We start from the raw sequence: 18,251 nt of genomic DNA on the forward strand, positions 1-18,251 counted from the left end.
GTGTACACATGCATGCCAAGATGATCTTTGAAAATATGGTAGGAGAAGAATGATAATTTGGCTTTTAACAGACCATGACGTAGGAAGTGAAAAGGTTTAGCAACAATTGCATTTTGAACCCTAACATTATTGGGTGAGGCAGTGCAGTGCCTGAGTTAATTGCTGACTTTAACTTCTCCATTGTTGAGATATGTGCACTTTGATGCTTGTAATTGCTCTTGGAGAAGTGGTGAAATGTTCATGTTTCTCATTCTGTCTACGCTTAAGGGCAGCTGTTCAACAGACACTATTCCTTCCTCTGTCTCTCTCCTCTTCCTTTGTTATAACAATCTGAAAGGTTTATTGTGAAGACTCAAAAAAGCACAAAGAATAAAGCAATGAATAATCCCACCACTGAAACGAATATGGCCATGTAAATTTATTTAGAAGATTTCTTTGTTCAAGATTAGTTTTAGATGTTTTTGGAAGATCTATATGATTTTTTGTTTTTTAAATAATTCAAATATTATTTTTTAAAATATTTATTTATTTTATTTGAAGGGCAGAGTTACAAAGAGAGAGGGAGAGACAGAGATTGAGAGATCGTCCATCTGCTGGTTCACTCCCCAAATGGCTGCAATGGCTGGAGCTGGGCTGATCTGAAGCCAGGAGCCAAGAGCTTCTTCCAGGTCTCCCACGTGGGTGCAGCGGCCCAAGGACTTGGGCCATCCTCTGCTGCTTTCCTAGGTGTATTAGCAGGGAGCTGGATTGGAAGTGAAAGAGCCGGGACTCACACCAGTGTCCAAATGGTTTGCCAGTGCCTCAGGCAGAGGTTTAACCTACTAAGCCACAGTGCCAACCCCTGATTTTTGTCTTTTAAAAAAATTGATATTCATTCCACTGCTTGTTCATGAAAAATGTTCAATTGCTACTTTGGAAAGACACTTTTGTTGCTTTACAGGGGGTGAGCCAGTAGGTGTTAGTGGTTGTGGGCACCATCTGGCCATGCATTTCGGCATCTTATCCTATTGGCTAGGATTGTATTTCTCTGGCTCCTTAAAGAAAGGTGTGGTCATGTGGCTTCTCTTGACTGACAGTCACATACGAATGGAAACGTTTCAGATGTGCAAATTCTCATTTATGATTTCACCTTGATGGCAGCCAGTGATATGCCAGGTGGCAGGTATGTCATCCATCTGGGTACCCAATGACATAAAACAGAATCTCCCCCACTGGTTAGAGAGACAGGTACCAAGAGTAACAAATGAACCTTCATTGCTGTAAGTCCCTGAGCCTTTGGGACTTGCTGCTGCTTTGTCTGCAGTATGACCTCCCTGATCTTTCTGCAGAATGACCTCATTGTTCTCATTGCTTCAGTGAACAGGAGCTGAGATAGGCAGAGGAGTTGGGTATAATCTCAGAAACAGCTGATATGTCTGAACTAGAATATTTGTATCAGGACTGGGGAAAGGAAGGTACATCTAAGAGACATTTAAGAGGAAAATTAGCTAGTATTAGTAACCAGTGAGATAGGAATGTCGTGGTGCGGGGAGGGATACAGCCAAAGATTATTTTTTTTATTGATTGGTAGTTTATTTATATACAACTGTATTGCCACAAATACATACTAGAAATGTAGGGCTTTCTTTCCTCTGACCTGTCACAAAGCTGACCCCTGAGTCCTCCTGTATCATTGGCTTCATACAGTTTTGAACATATGGGAAATGATGTAAGCCCAAAGTCATTCAATCCCAACTCACACATCCTTTGGGAGCTAGTCTTCAGACTCAAGGCTCATTTAATACAGACCTCTTGGTTAATTAAACAGAATTGACTTGGGCTCTCAATCAGCCAAAGATTATTTCTAGGGCTTGATTTGAGTAATGGGATGGTTTGTGGTATCATTTACTGATAGGCAGGTCACTGGAGGAGGATAAAGTTTGGTAGAAGGAGAAGGAGTTGACAAATGATGTGTTCAGTTTTGGACCTATTGGATTTGAGCTATCTGGGACATCCAAATGAAGATGTTTTTTAGACTCTTGATGGTACTATGGCCCCCACACTGCATGAATAGAAAAAGGATATATTTTCCTCAATATATTTTCTTCAGTCATGTTTAAGTATGAAATATTATACTACATACCAGATTCTCCTTTTTTTCCTTTTATAAGCTATTTTTGTTGAAATGTTCTGTTGCACAACTCTTTTAAAAAAGATTTATTTATTTTATTTGAAAGGCAGAGTTACACAAAGAAAGAGATCTTCCATTCAGTGGTTCACTCCTCAAATGGCTGCAATGGCAACTGCTGAGCCAGGCCAAGGACATGAGCATGGAACTTCATCTAGGTCTCCCACATGGGTGCAGGCGCCCAAGCACTTGGGTCATTTTCTGCTGCTTTCCCAGGCCATTATCAGGGAACTGGATGGGAAGTGGAACATCCATGCCTCTAACTAGCCCTTATATGGGATGCCAGCATGGCAGGCAGTGGCCCAACCTGCTGTGCCACAATGCCAGCCCCTCTGTTGAACAAATTCTGTTCATTACTATGAACTGGGGTTTATTCTGCTTTCATGCCTTTAGAGGAGTATAGGAAAACCTGCTAAGAATCTGAAAGTAAATTGAGAACTTTCTTATTTTCAAAATATGCTGCATGTTTTCATTTCCTGTTATTGTCATAACAAAATATCACAAATTGTATGTATTAAAATAAGAGATGTTTTGTTTTGTACTTTTGCAGCCTGGAAGTCTGAAATCAAGGTGCCAGCACAGCTACATTCTCATGTTCTGGGAGAGAATTTCTTCAATGCCTTTCTCTCTCTCTCTCTCTCTCTCTCTCTCTCTCTCAAAGATTTATTTATTTATTTTGAAAAGTCTGAATTATAGAGAGAGAGGGAGAGACACAGAGAGAGGTCTTGAATCTGCTGGTTCATTCCCCAAATGTCTACAATGGCCAAGGCTGAGTCAGGCCAAAGCCAGGAGCCCGGAGCTTCATCTGGATCTCCCCCGTGGGTGCAAAGGCCCAAGCATTTGAGCTATCTTCTGCTGCTTTCCCAGATGTATTAGCAGGAAGCTGGATCAGAAGTGGAGTAGCTGGGAGCATGCCCATATGGGATGCTGGCACTGCAGATGGTGGCTTACCCTGTTGTGCTGTAGTACTGGTCCCTCTTTTATGCCATTCTCTTGGCTTCTGATTTTTCCAGCAACCCCTGCCATTCCTTGACCTGCAGCTTCAATCTGTGCGCATAGCATCACATGGTATTTTCCCTGTGCCTCTGTGTCTTCACATGACCATTTTCTTATAAGGACACCTGTCACATTGGTTTAAGGACCCATCTGATTCTAGTGTGATTGCATATTAACTTAATTAACTACACATGCAATGACCTTATTTGCAAATGAACTCTCATTCACAGATACTCAGGATAAGAGTTCAGTGTTTTGTTTTTTTTTTCAAAGAAACCTTTTAAGGAGTACAAATTTCATAAGTACAACTTTAGGAATATAGTGATTCTTCCCACCATACTTGCCCTCCCACCCCAAATTCCACCCCTCCTCCCTCTCCTATTACCAGTCCCATTAAGAGTCATCTTCAATTAACTTTATACACAGAAGACCAACTCTATACTAAGTAAAGGTTTCAGCAGTTTACACGCACATGCACACAAACACAAAAAACTGTTTGAGAACAAGTTTTACAGTTAATTCTCATAATACAACTCATTGAGGACAGAAGTCCTACATGGGAAGTAATCACCCGAGGCTCTTGACATGAGCTACCAACGCTATGTAAGCCTTTTGAATTTACAATCTCCGTTAGTATTTAGACAAGGCCATAAGCAGAGTAGAAGTTCTCTCCTCCCTTTTGAGAAAATTACATACTTCTTTGATGGCCACTTCTTTACACTAGGGTCTCCCTCACAGAGATCCTTCATGTAGGGCATTTTTTGCCACAGTATCTTGGCTTTCCATGCCTGAAATGCTCTCATGTGCTTTTCAGCCAGACCAGAATCCCTTTAAGGCTGATCATGAGGTCAGAGTGCTATTTAAAGCAATTGTCATACTATTAGTTTGCTGTGTAGACTGCTTCCCATGTTGGAACACTTTATCCTTTTTAATTTTATCTATTATTATTGTCAGACATTTGATCTTATTTATATGATCCCTATAACACTTAGTCCTATCCATATGATCACTTTAATACTTAATATGATCACTTTAACACTTAAGATGGCATTTTTTACCACCCACCTTAATGGAATTTGGGGTCCCATGGCAAGTTTTTAAACTGTACTCTTAGAAGTAAGTCCGTAGGAATGTTTGCAGAACTATACAGCTTTACAGTTACAAACTTCCTCCTCCTTCTCTTATTCCCACTCTTATTTTTTACTTAGTTCAAGTTAAATTGACTTTATACACATATGATTAACTCTATGTTAAGTAAAGAGTTCAACAAGTAGTACGAAGAAGAAGAAAAAAAAACCTGTTTCTCACCAGTTGAGACAAGGGCTGTTCAAGTCATTGCTTTGCAAAGTGTCAGTTTCACATCACAGAATTTCTTTTAGGTGCCCTATTAGTTACTTTTACTGAGAGATTTTCTTCCTTTACCTTCTTTTGTAGTGATGACCATGTTTCTGTGTTTTTGTGTGCAGCACATCCTTAAGCATCTTTTGTAGGGTTGGACGGGTGGTGACAAATTATTTCATTTTCTGATTGTCATGGAATATATTTATTTCATCTTCGTTCATAAATAAGAGGTTTGCAGGGTATAGTATTCTGGGTCGACAGTTCCTTTCTCTTAAGACTTGGAATATATCTTGACATTCTCTCCTAGCCTGAGGGCTTCTGATGAGAAGTCTGCTGTGAGTGTAATTAGAGATCCTCTGAAAGTAATTTAGCGTTTCTCTTGTGCACATTTTAGAATCTTTTCTTTATGTTTTACTGTATAGAGTTTTATTACAATGTGTTGTGGTGAAGATCTTTTCTAGTCAGTCTATTAGGAGTTACATGTGCTTCCTGTACTTACTTTATTTCTCCAAGTTGGGGAAATTTTCTGATATTATTTTACTAAAAAAGCCTTCTAATCCTTTCTTTATTTCTACGCTTTCAGGAACTCCTAGAACCCATATGTTGGGTTGTTTGATAGTATCCTGTAGATTCCCAACAGTGCTTTTTAGTTTTCTAATTTCTTCTTCTTGTCTTTAATCTGACTATATAATTTCCTGTGCTTTGTCTTCTAAATCAGATATTCTTTTTCATGCTTCACCAATTCTGTTGTTAAGGCTTTATACTGCATTTTTTATTCTATCGAATTCTTAATTTCTTTTTTTTAACTTTTATTTAGTAAATATAAATTTCCAAAGTACAGTTTATGGATTACAATGGCTTCCCCCCCAATAACTTCCCTCCCACTCACACCCCTCCCAACTCCCGCTCCCTCTCCCATTCCATTCACATCAAGATTCATTTTCGATTCTCTTTATATACAGAAGATCAATTCAGTATATATTAAGTAAAGATTTCATCAGTTTGCACCCACACAGAACATAAAGTGTAAAATACTGTTTGAGTACTAGTTATAGCATTAAATCACAATGTACAGCACATTAAGGACAGAGATCCCACATGAGGAATAAGTACACAGTGACTCCTGTTGTTGACTTAACAAATTGACACTCTTGTTTATGGCCTCAGTAATCTCCCTAGGCTCTAGTCATTAGTTGCCAAGGCTATGGAAACCTTTTGAGTTCACCAACTTCGATCTTATTCAGACAAGGTCATAGTCAAAGTGGAAGTTCTCTCCTCCCTTCAGAGAAAGGTACCTCCTTCTTTGATGGCCCCGTTCTTTCTACTGGGATCTCACTCACAGAGATCTTTCATTTAGGTCCTCTTTTTTATTTTTATTTTTTTTTCCAGAATGTCTTGGCTTTCCATGCCTGTAATGCTCTCATGGGCTCTTCAGCCAGATCCGAATGCCTTAAGGGCTGATTCTGAGGCCAGAGTGCTGTTTAGGACAACTGCCATTCTATGAGTCTGCTGTGCATCCCGCTTCCCATGTTGGATCATCCTATCCCTTTTTTTTTTCTTTTTTTTTTTTTCTTTTTGATAGGCAGAGTGGACAGTGAGAGAGAGAGACAGAGAGAGAAAGGTCTTCCCTTGCCGTTGGTTCACCCTCCAATGGCCGCCGCTGCAGCCGGCGCACTGCGCTGATCCGATGGCAGGAGCCAGGATCCAGGTGCTTTTTCCTGGTCTCCCATGGGGTGCAGGGCCCAAGCACCTGGGCCATCCTCCACTGCACTCCCTGGCCATAGCAGAGAGCTGGCCTGGAAGAGGGGCAACCGGGACAGAATCCGGCGCCCCGACCGGGACTAGAACCCGGTGTGCCGGCGCTGCAAGGTGGAGGATTAGCCTAGTGAGCCACGGCACCGGCTATCCTATCCCTTTTTTATTCTAGCAGTTAGTGTTAGCAGACACTAGTCTTGTTTGTGTGATCCCTTTGACTCTTAGACCTATCATTGTGATCAATTGTGAACAGAAAATTGATCACTGGGACTAGTGAGATGGCATTGGTACATGCCACCTTGATGGGATTGTACTGGAATCTCCTGGCACATTTCTAACTCCACCATTTGGGGCAAGTCCGATAGAGCATGTCCCAAATTGTACATCTCCTCCCTCTCTTATTCCCATTCTTATATTTAACAGGGATCACTTTTCAGTTAAATTTAAACACCTAATAATAATTGTGTGTTAATTAGAGAGTTCAACCAAAAGTATTAACTAGAACAAAAAAATACTAAAAGGGATAAAGTATTAAATTGTACATCAACAGTCAGGACAAGGGCTGATCAAGTCACTGTTTCTCATAGTGTCCATTTCACATCAACAGGTTTCCTTTTTGGTGCTTGGTTAGTTGTCACCAATCAGAGAGAACATATGATATTTGATATAACCCTACCATACAACCCAGCCATACCACTCCTTGGAATTTACCCAAAGGAAATTAAATTGGCAAACTGTCGCTCCCCCTCTTCGTGGAGGAATGACACAGGACCCTGCGCTGTTCTTTTGTCTGCTCAGCCCTTCCCAGGTTTGCTGCTGGTTCTTCCCGGGTTGGCTGCCGTCCCTCCACCTCCGTGGAGGGGCGGGCCCCCTGCCACTTTCCCCACTTCCGCGGGGGAGCGGCACACCACCGGCCGGCTCTCTAGGGGGCTGCTCAAGTGTTCCTTCAGATAGATGTTCCTGGTGCATGTTGTCTCTCTCCTCCTTTATAGTCCTCTTCCACCAATCCCAACTCTGCTACCCACACGCCGAGTACGCTGCTCTCCTCCAATCAGGAGCAGGATCAGCTCCTGCAGGTCATCACTCAAGTTGGCGAGAGGCAGCTATGTGAAAGTTGTTTACTCTTCTCCCAGCGCCATATTGTGGGAGAGCAGATGCATAGAATAAGTCTTAATTCCAGTAACTTAGTCTAGTCCGAGTTGCTCCCCACAGCAAACAAAAAAGCTGTCTGCACCTTAATGTTTATTGTAGCTCAATTCACAATAGCTAAGACCTGGAATCAACCCAAATGCCCATCAACAGTAGACTGGATAAAGAAATTATGGAACATGTACTCTATAGAATACTACACAGCAGTCAGAAACAATGGAATCCGGTCATTTGCAACAAAATGGAGGAATCTGGAAAACATCATGCTGAGTGAATTAAGCCAGTTCCAAAGGGACAAATATCATATGTTCTCCCTGATCGGTGACAACTAACTGAGCACCAAAGGGGAAACTTGTTGAAGTGAAATGGACACTATGAGATTTGCCTATTGAGCCACGGCACCAGCCCCCGGATTCTTAATTTCTAAGATTTCATTTTGAGATCTTAATTTCGTGGGAGAAATTTTCTTTCATGTCATGTCATGTACGGATTTCATTAGTTCATGCATGTGCTTCTGATTACTTCTAAGTAATCCTATGGTCAATTTTTGAATTCTACTTCTGGCATTTCTTCTATCTCATCATCTTCACAATCTAGTATTGAAGTGTTTTGTTCCTTTGGGGGAATCATGTTTTCTTCCTTATTCTTGTTTTTTGAATTGATGCATTTGTTATTCAGCATTTGTGGAGATACTTGTTGGTTTCTTCTTTGTTTTTCTTTCCTTTTGGCTGTGGTGGCTTTTATCTTTGGCCTAATCCTCTGCAGATTAGTGGAGTGTCTGCTTTCAGTGAATACCTAGAGGTGTGTGGTAGGTGTGGCCAGGGAGCTCTGTTCAGTTCTCCAGGGTGAAGGGTGTGTCTGAGGTGACACACACAGGTTTAATGTGGTATATCTCTTATTTTTTTTTTTATCAGAAGGGAGATTTGTTCTTGTCTGTTGGTGTAGACTCAGCTGAGCTCCTGTCCTCATAGGAGATGAGTGCTTGGGCACTAGCCCCAATGGGTATAGTAATCATCCACTCTACCACAATGACCACACAAAGGATCTGTGTGTCCTCAGTATAATCTCAGATTCCCCAGCGATGTCACTCTTCATGTAACCAGGGAGCCCTAAATGTGTGGAGCCTCCCACAGTGACTGCCCAAAGTTCCAGCCATACTCTGAGTCCTCCCACACAGCCTCAGTGTTTTCACAGTCCCAGTACACAAGCCTCCCACAGTTATGAGCACCCAGCCCCCTGTCTGTTCTCTCCACCAAACTCAGGAGTCTCCACTGACTGGTTGTTGGGTGCAGACATGAGCTAGCACAGCTGTTACATATGTCCAAAGTGGCACCTACTTTCTATCAGCTTGATACAAGATGCCATTGCAGGGTGATTGGGGAGAGAGAAACGTGTCCCCCTTTGTTTTTTCTCTTCTAGCTTGATGGGTTCACTATCCTCCATGAGGCTCCAAGCCAGATTCCCTCTAGGCTCTTCCTACAGCTTTATTACCAGTGGCCTGGGCTGCTGCAATCTGATTTCACTTCACTCTCCAATGCTGGTGTGGAGGCTTTCAGCTGCTGTGGTCTAGAGTTGTGGGTGTCTGTGCCCTCTATGTAGGTTCACTGTATCCCTCTAATTTGCATAGAGTTTCCTCTGCTGCTTTCTTCCTAACTCTTTCCTGAGACTGCACTCTTTCCACTTTTTTAAAACTATCTTCTCCTAGACTAGAGCAGTAAGCTCCCTTCCTGCTCCACCATCTTAATCCAATACCTTAATGTGTCTTTTTGAGGGGAAGCAATTCAATCCTTGACACTTGGTAAGACTGTCATAATCCTAAAATTTCATTGCTGTTTATTAATAACAAAGTTTATTGGTGGCTGTCCTTTCATGTTGGCTAAAGTTGAGATACAACTCTGATATTTTGCTCCACATGTCTTAATTGCCCTTTCTAGGATCCAGAATGAGGGATTAGCCCTTAGCTTATTAATGGAGCAAAAGAAAACTTCCCATTGCTGAATCACAGAATGGCTTAGAAATCTTCTGCTTGGAATTGGCATGTGTCACTTCTAGTCATATTTAATTGGCTAAAACAAGTCATATGGCTAAGCATGAAAACTGGGTTGAAAGCTATGTGGTTTTTTTTTTTCAGAGGAAGGCAGGCAAGTCATATGGCAATAGTGAATATGAGGGAAAATGATCCAATCTACCTCAATTTGCCTCATCTCAATCATCAAATGATGTCAGCTGTTTTTCTGTAATGGCTTCCTCTCTCTACTTCTCTCAAGCCTAACATTCACTCAGGTCCTTCATAAGAATACACTTTCCTAGGCAGATCAGTGTACTCTCCAATGTAGATTGCCCCACTTTAATTTATATTATGCACAATAAACAAAATTATGTTATTTTGCATTATTGAGCTTCTCTTTCAGAAAGCATTTAGTTAAATGCTTTCCATTTCTGAGAGATATGTGGCTTTTATCCCTCTGACCACTGCCCAGCTGATTATATGAATGTAGGCCACACGCAGGACAATATAATTTCTATGCTACCACATGTGCATATCAATCATGATTTCTCTAAATAGCACCTCTTTGCACTCATTCATTAGTTCAAGATCATTTACTCAAGATTCATGAGTTTAAGTGTCAGGAGTATAATAGTAAACACAGGTAAGAATTCTGTCCTAATGGAATTTGTAGTCAATTGGCAGGGATGAAAGGGGAGACAGGCATAAAAGAAACCCCACAAACAAATGTTAACTGCAACTTTAAAGGTTCTACAAAGGTGGTGCATTAGAGAACTCACAATAGGAGAATGTGATCTAGTCTCAGCAATCATGGACAGCCTCCCTAAAGAATGGAAACCTGAACTGAAGATGACAGACACATAGAGATTAATCATGAAAAGGATGGAAGAGTACCTTGGGACTGGAGAGCAGCTATGTGCATGGGACACTCATGCTGAGAGTGTGGAGGCATGAGGTCAGAGGGTAGAGCAAGTGTAGCAGAGGGAAGGTCTGCACCTTGCAGGGCCTGTGGGTTTTATTACAGAATTTTGAATTCCTAGGTATTATGGGGTGACAGGGCTGGATTTGTAGTTTGCATGAATCATTGTGTGCATGGAGAAAGGTTGTGGAGTAGTGAAACATGTTGGATGGGGAGATTTCTCAGGAAGCAAAGGCAACAGACTAGGCATGACATGACTGCCACTTGGGCTGGTATTATGGTTGAATGTTACCCTAAAAGTTCACATGCTGGAAATTTAATCTTTAATGTAACAGTGTTGGGAAATGGGATGTAATAAGTGATCCCGTCATCAGGACTCTGCCATCATGAGTGGATTAATGCTACTGCAGGTGTGTGTTACTTTTCTCAAGATGGATTTGCTATAAAGGTGAATTTGGCCCTCTCTTGCTCTCACCCTCTCTAGTTCTTCCAACTCCCACCATGGGATAATGCAGCATGACAGTCCTCCCCACACAACCATGCAATAGTCTTGGACTTCTCAGCCTTCAGAAATACAAGCCAAATATATCTCGATTCATTATGATTTACCCACTGTCAGGTGTTTTGTTACAGCAGCAGCAGCAAAGAGACATAGAGCAGTATTGCTGGGTGGAAATGACTTGGGGAAATATTTAGAAAGTAAAATTGATGACTTGTTGATGACATGGCAGTCAACGAGGAGAAAGTGATAAAAATGACTCTGAAATGTCCAGCTTTTGGGGCTAGCTCTGTGGCATAGTAGGTTAAGCCTCTGCCTGCAGTGCCGGCCTCCCTTATGGACACCAGTTCATGTCCCTCTGCTCCTCTTCTGATGCAGCTCTCTTCTTATGGCCTGAGAAAGCAGTGGAAGATGACCCTGCACCCACATGGGAAACCCAGAAGAAGCTCCTGACTCCTGGGTTTGGATTGGTTCAGCTCCAGCCATTGCAGCCATCTAGGTCGTGAACCAGTGGACAGAAGGTTTTTCTCTCCGTTTCTCCCTATCTCTGTCTGTGGTTCTACCTTTCAAATAAATAAAGAAAAATCTTTAAAAAAGTGTCCAGCTTGTGCTAGTGGACTGCTAGTAGTGCCACTCAGTGGATTCTAGAGGAGGACCATATTTTGGGTGAGGACTGAGGATGACCATGAGTTTGAAGTGTCAGTAAGACAGCCAGGATGAAAATTTAAGAGTGCAAACATCACCTCCTCCTCTTGTGCCCTTCATATTATGTCAGTACCCACCCCAACCACCCCAAATGATCAGCACATGCAGTTTGTTCTGCCTTTTCCGAGTAGCTTACCTCCAGTCCCCTGATCTACTATCCTGGCTACGGGACCTAATAAAATATTTAAAAATTGTTGCAAGCTCAATGACACCATTTGGTTGGAGTAGGGTCATTTCTGAGCCAATCTTTCAGTTAATTAATTAATTAATTAATTAACTAAATTTACTCCAGTAGGGGGAGAGATCTTGCATATGCTCATTCATTCCCATAAAGTTTTTTTTTTTTAAAAAAATCCAAAATAGCATAAGAAAAAAATGAAACACTGTAGGTGTGTGTATACATATATATACATATATATAAAATATATAATTCTTGGTCTCTCTTCAAATCACTACAAGATCATGAGGATATTTAAAAAGTATTTGTGGGAGTGGACATTTGGCACAGTGGTTAGGTGGTTGTTTTGGACACTCACATCCCACATCCAGAGTGTATGTGTTTGAGTCTCTGTTCTACTTCCAATCCAGCTTCCTGCTAATGCACTATTCTTGGGAGACAACAAGTGATGGCTCAAGTATTTGTACCCCTGCCACCCACATGGGAAACCCAGAACACCTACATCCTGGCTTCAACCTGACTCAGCTGCAGCTGTTGTGGGTATTAGAAATAAAAATCTAAAAAAAGTAAAACAATGATTTAGGGCATAAAGGCTAGGAGATTACTTATTTACATGATTGTAGAGTTGAAAAGAAAATGCGGAAAAAAAATCCTCATTCTGAGCTTGCTTCATCTCCTCTACCTGTTGTGTGAACCTATAAAAAATACCCTGTTTCTCCCTCAGGAGGCATCACAGAGAATTCAGGGCTGACTCCAAGCCAGTCTCTCTCTCCACAGAAGCAGGGCTGGCAAGAGCGCCCTCCTCCATCAGCATCAGGATTCCCAACATGGCGTAGGAGATTTCAAAATCAAAGCCTAGCAAACAGTTCTTGGCCTTGTAGCCCAATCTGCTCCCAGTTGCCACAGACATGGAAATCCAAACTCACTTTTTATTTCTTTTTAAGTTTATTTTCACTTATCTGAAAGGCAGCATGACGATACACAGAGAGAGCAATATATTCCATCCACTGGCTCACGCCCCAAGTGCCCTCAACAGTAAAGCCAGGAACCTGAAACTCAATCTGAGTCTTCCATGTAGGTGGCAGGACCCAAGTTCTTCAACTGTCACCTGCCGCCTGCCTGAATGCATGTGGAACAGGAAGCTGGACTCGGAAGCTGAGCTGGACTCAAACCCAGGCAGTCTGCTGTGGGATGTGCCAAATGCCTGCCCCAGTCTCCTTTTCAAAGCTCTATTTTCAGATTGTCCTTACTTGTGTACCAGCTCTTCTTTCTAGGAGAGTGCAAGTTACTGGAAAATTTCCCAAAGGTGGCATCCACATTGTGGTTGGCAGCTGCACTCCTGGGCAGCTCTGAAACAGAGACAGGTTTGGGACGTCAGCACTCAACAGCGACAGCCTGAGGCTGAGCTGAACAGAAGCTGAGGCTAAATGCCTTCAATACTTTTTGAAAAATCCATCAAAGGTTTTGCTATACGATATTTATAAGAGTCTTACTGTTCTCTTTCAAAAACTGAAATGCCCTTCTCCGGCACTTGAAAAAAGTTGCTCACGCTTTTCATCTTCCCTCTTGGAGTGTAAACATTGTTTTGAGTGAAAAGAGCTGAAGGCGCGCATACTTTCCCTTGAAATTTTATTTTTAAATAAGAGAAGGAGAAAATCCTTTTTTTCCTGACTACTACTAATAATACAGGTCAAAGTGTCAGACCATATACAATTAAATGGAAAACAAAAAAGTTGCCCCTCTTTTTCCCACCGCACAATGGCCCTGGAATATAAATTACCGACGAAGATGAAATAATACTTCAAAGCGTGTAGGGCAGGGCAGGGCAGTGTTTACAAAGTATTTTCTATGGCAGGATGAGACATTAAAGATGATGGTAACCCATGGACTTGGGGGCGTCTCTGAATAGACCAAAACTAGCATGAGGTAGGATTTTAGGTCCTCATCCCCGTGACCCCGCGATATGCTTGGTTTTACAAGGGCAGGTGCAGTTATCAACAGATGTTTCAGCAGTAAATAATTGGTATCATCTCGGAAAAGACCCATCCACCTGGGGAGAGGGCATAATACGGAAAAGGCTGCCCAGCTATTACAGCCACATTAATCTCCCATCTCTCCCAGTTTCCCGGGGAGCATTCTGCAGGTGTTTTTTCTGGGAGAGAGCGGACAGACTCTCTCAAGTCAGCAAGCTTTGTGTAGAGTGTAAAAGAGCTTGGCCCCTGCCATAAATTTCTGTCTGTGGCCACCAAAGGAAAAAGGATTGGGGAGTTGGGGGCTGGTAAGGGGAGGAAGGAGAGAGGTGGGGAGGGAATGGGTGGGGGAGGGAGTGTAGAACAGAAAACAAAACATAAAACACATAACATTTTCCTGAAGTTCAGATTAAGAGATGCGCATTAAAGTTGACTCATAATTTCACCAACTCAGGAACTGTGGAAAATAGTTGCTTTTAACATGCTTTTTTCTTTCTTAACCATTCTATGCTTAATTATGACCTGTTATTTGTGTAAATAACAAGGTACAATGCTAATTTTAAAAATCGAGGGGACACGTCAGGGGAGGATTCATTTCAAGATTAAAAAAGCATGGAAAGCTTTTATGAATCAATTTCGAGAATACAACAATAAGAGCTGAAAAGAGAATCTTAGCAGCCTTGAGCTGTTGTTTTGTGTGACAATGAGTCGCTTATGAAAACTTGACCATCTAGCTTTCAGTGAACTCTCATGTTGGAACGGATGGGACATAAAGAATTGGGACAAAAAAAATCATTTACCAAGCTGAGGTTTTGAAAGCAGTGAGAGTTTAGGAGAGCCTGACCCACAGGGTGATACAGTTCTCCATGTTTACAAAACAGAGTGAGTTAGTAAGTGTGCACTGGGGTCTGGTGCGAGGAAATCCTCCTGCAAGTCTTATGGAGGTGTGGTTGCTTAACTCAGAGGTTGCTGGGTAAGCTAAAGAAAATGATGCTCAGGTTCAGAAAGCTCCCAGGTTAAATAACAACAAGGCACTAAGGAAGACCCAATGGACTGATTCTCAGAGCTGCCCATGAGGGACCTGTTGAGTTGTGCAAATATGTATAATGTGCAAAGGAATTTCCAAAAGTTGGTGGAAAAATGGAATTAAAAGATAAGCTGTTTTAGCTCAAAACAATTTTGAAGTCCATGCACAATTTCGAAATCAAATGCATTTTTCATGAACTTTTGGAAGCTTCTTTGTCTAGGCACATAGCAGGAGGAATAATGAACGGGCTCTGTAAACAGCAGAACCATGAGTTGCCTATCTTCTAACTCATGTTAGTTCCCCAGTGCAGTGGGACTTGCACTATTAAAATTCAGTTGTCTTCAATTTTTCAGCTGATGTCATCACCAGCTTTGAATGCAGCAGGGGTATCTAATGACTGTAGGATGGGACAGGACAAAGAAAGCCCTGGTTATAGTGATGTGTTGCATCTCCATCTCTCAGGCTATTTTCAAAACTCAGAGGAACTTAATAGGCCAAAGGTTAATGCAAGAACCAGTCCCTCAGTGAGGCCATTCTTCCCTCACCTTCCTAACACACCACTAGACCAATCTCACGTGGCAAATAAAGCAACTGTTGCTCTTTCAGAAAAGTTCTGGTCTACACAGCAGTCCCCAGGACAGATGTAGAAGAGTTCTGTGGGCTCTGACCACCTTCACATTGGATTGTCCTTCTCTCCTTCCCTGTGTCCTTTCCACTTGCAACCCTTTTTAAGCTCTCTGCGCTTCTCTCTGGCTTGCCATCATCGTCATCTCTCAAACTTTAGCATGTACAGATTCAACCAGACAGCTTGTTAAATGCTCCTTGCTGGACTCCCATCCCCAGAGTTTTAGATTCAGTAAGAGATTTTGACTGTGGCCCAAGAACAAGAATTTGCAAAGAATCCCTGGATGATGATAATGCTGTTGTTGGAAGGTCTTACTTTAAGAACTGCTGCTTTAGAGTTGCACAGTCCGGTGAAATGGTGGCCCTTAGCAAATGTGGCCGCTTAAATAAAAATTAGAAAGAGATCAATAAAACCACAAATTCAGTCTTTCAGTCACGTTTGTATGTTTCAAGTGCTCAAGAGCCACAGGCAGATTATGGTGGCTTCTGTATTGCACAGCACAGATACAGAATTTTTTTTAATCTTTGCAGAGGTTTCTACCAGATAGCCAATAGCTTGCTTTAGAGTAAACAAGTCTCAGGACTTCTACCTGTGCTTTCAAGTTCTTCACTCGGGGCTGCCTGCTGCCTGTCCGAGAAGTTGGGTCAGACAGAGAAGGAGCCAATGGCGCAGCTCCAGCACTCACTGGTCTGTTCCCTAGGTAAACTCATCTCTCTGCTCCTTGAGTTCCTCATTTGTAAAATGAGAATGATAACATCCACTGCAGGACTTGGAGAATTAAATGAGATGATGTATGTGCAACTACTTTGTAAACTCTATAGTGAGACAAAAATTAGAGTTATTATTTCATTCTACCTCTCCACAAATAATGGCCAGTAATTTAAACCCTCTAGTTCAGCATTGCATTCTGTCCAAAGATTCACTTCCCTTGGCCTGCAATCCCCTGTCTATTTACCCTGCCTTGTTTAATTTTGGGGGCAGCTGAAAGAAGCGGAAATTTTACTGTTTCTGGGCAGCTTCTGAAGATGTTCTGGTATGTCCTAGATTTTTTTTTTTTTGCTTCAATAAGAAATGGCAATGTCTTTACATGTATTTTGAGATGACCCAAATATATGACCTCATTATTCTGATATAGTAAAATTTTAGGATACTGTCACTGTTTCTAATGCCTTCAGATAAATAATGTTTTTATCTGCGAAAAACACATATACATTGGCAGACATTTGGCCCAGTGCTTTAGACACTACTTGGGCTACTTACATCCCATACTGGGGAGTCTGGGTTTGAGTTCTGCTTCCAATTCCTTTTCCAAATTCCTGCTAATGTGCACCCTGAGGGACAGCCATGATGGCTCAAGTAATTGGATCTGTGCCACCCATTTGGGAGACCTGGATTGAATTCCTGGCTCCAGCTTCAGCCTGACACAGCCCTGCTTATTGTGGCATTACTGGAGCAGGCCAGAGAATGGGCCTCTCTCTCTCTCACACTCCCCCCCCACCCCTTTGCCTCTCAAAAACAAAAAGAAAAACAAAAAACAGATAAGCTAATAAACTTTTTCCCTTGACAATCATCTGAGAAATGTGAACAAAAAGCAATGTTGCCTTAAAGGAAAATGGTAGTCTTTGCACCATGTCCAGGACTTACGCCTCACTCCTGAGATCTAATCTGAGTCCCTGCGTGATTCTTGAGACTTTCTCCTATCTGGGTTGGAGGTACTGATTTGATTCATTGCCACTGAGTTGAAGAATAAGCATGTCAATGATGCAAAGATTCCAGGTGGGGCCCAGGGAAAGGACATGCCAGATCTCCATGGCTTAGCTCTCAGGCCACACTGATGAAACAGTGGTAAATTTTTGTTTTTGATCCAGTCAAGTTTTAGAAAGCAGCATTTCAAAATGAAAATGCTATGAGGCACAGTGGGATCAAAACCACTTCTCTCGCCCTCCAAGGATACATAACCATTTCAGGGTGACAGGCACTGCATTAGTCCCACTGACCACCTTTTTCTCACTTTTACTAGATATGGCTTCCAACACAAGATCTCACAAACAAATGATGCTTTTCAAGCAGCCACTTCCCCCACATTAGTCAATCTGGCACAACTGAGCATAAGGGTAGGGGGACGGCTGGTGCTTTGAAGAAATTTAATCCATTAGACCATTTAGTGTCTAACTGCCTCACTTGGGGATGTCAGAGGGACAGGTGGTGTGGCTCGTCCTACCAGTAACGGCTGCAACCCGGCGCCAATCACATCTTGCAGGTTTGTTTTGTCCTCTGGGCCCACGGCTTGTTTGTACTGCCACTTTTCAGGCACGAAGGGCCACTTCATTTCCTTTGCCTCCTGGATCAGGGTCCTTAACTCGCTGGGGAGTGAAGCTGCAAAGGTCAGAGTTCAGTTAAGGAAATTGCAGTCAAAGAAAAGGCTGTTGAGCTACTAGTGTTATGATGAAGCACCTCTGTGGCAGAATAGCACTTTTCCCTGCCTCTTGCTGGCTGGCCAGGGCTGTTGCTTCTGATGCAGAGAATAATAGCGAGGGGCTATCTGTCAGGGGTGGCCCTGGCCTACTTTGCCCTACAGGTAAGTTGGGGTAGTCAGGCATTAAGAAAGGTTTTTAGCAGGAAGTAAAGCGCTTCAGTGACCACCTCTGCATGAAGAATCAGAGAAAGGAATGAAGGAAATATTATTTTCCCTGTAAAATGAGACAGGGACTGGAATGGAATGGCATTTAGGGCTTGTGGCAGCTGGGTAATGCAGAAGCCATTTGTACAACTTCTTTCGCTTCTCTAAGACCTCGCCTCAGCTCATGCTTTCACTATGGTCCTTGAATCCAGACAACAAACACAGAAAGCACAAATGGGATTTGGAATGGCGCCATTCTTTGTGCAATGGTCCTGTTTCAAGTTAGTAGATA

General features: G+C 42.2%; 1 protein-coding gene across 9 annotated transcripts in view; it reads right to left on the reverse strand.

The window, feature by feature from the left end:
• The window catches only part of ALPK1 (alpha kinase 1), a 173,777-nt gene that overhangs the window by 55,249 nt on the left and 100,277 nt on the right, over positions 1–18,251 (reverse strand). For 7 of the 9 annotated variants that reach the window (XR_011378302.1, XR_011378303.1, XM_051820087.2 and 4 more), the window contains one exon: positions 17,561–17,715. The exons of the other annotated variants lie outside the window; for them this stretch is intronic. Coding sequence is in view for 5 of the 7 variants with exons in the window: in XM_051820087.2 (XP_051676047.2) it covers positions 17,561–17,715 (155 nt within the window). In the remaining 2 variants the exon portion in view is untranslated. The remainder of the gene's footprint in view (positions 1–17,560; positions 17,716–18,251) is intronic. 9 annotated transcript variants of the gene reach the window in all.

The sequence above is a fragment of the Oryctolagus cuniculus genome, chromosome 8, assembly GCF_964237555.1.
Source record: "Oryctolagus cuniculus chromosome 8, mOryCun1.1, whole genome shotgun sequence".
Taxonomy (NCBI): Eukaryota; Metazoa; Chordata; class Mammalia; order Lagomorpha; family Leporidae; genus Oryctolagus; species Oryctolagus cuniculus.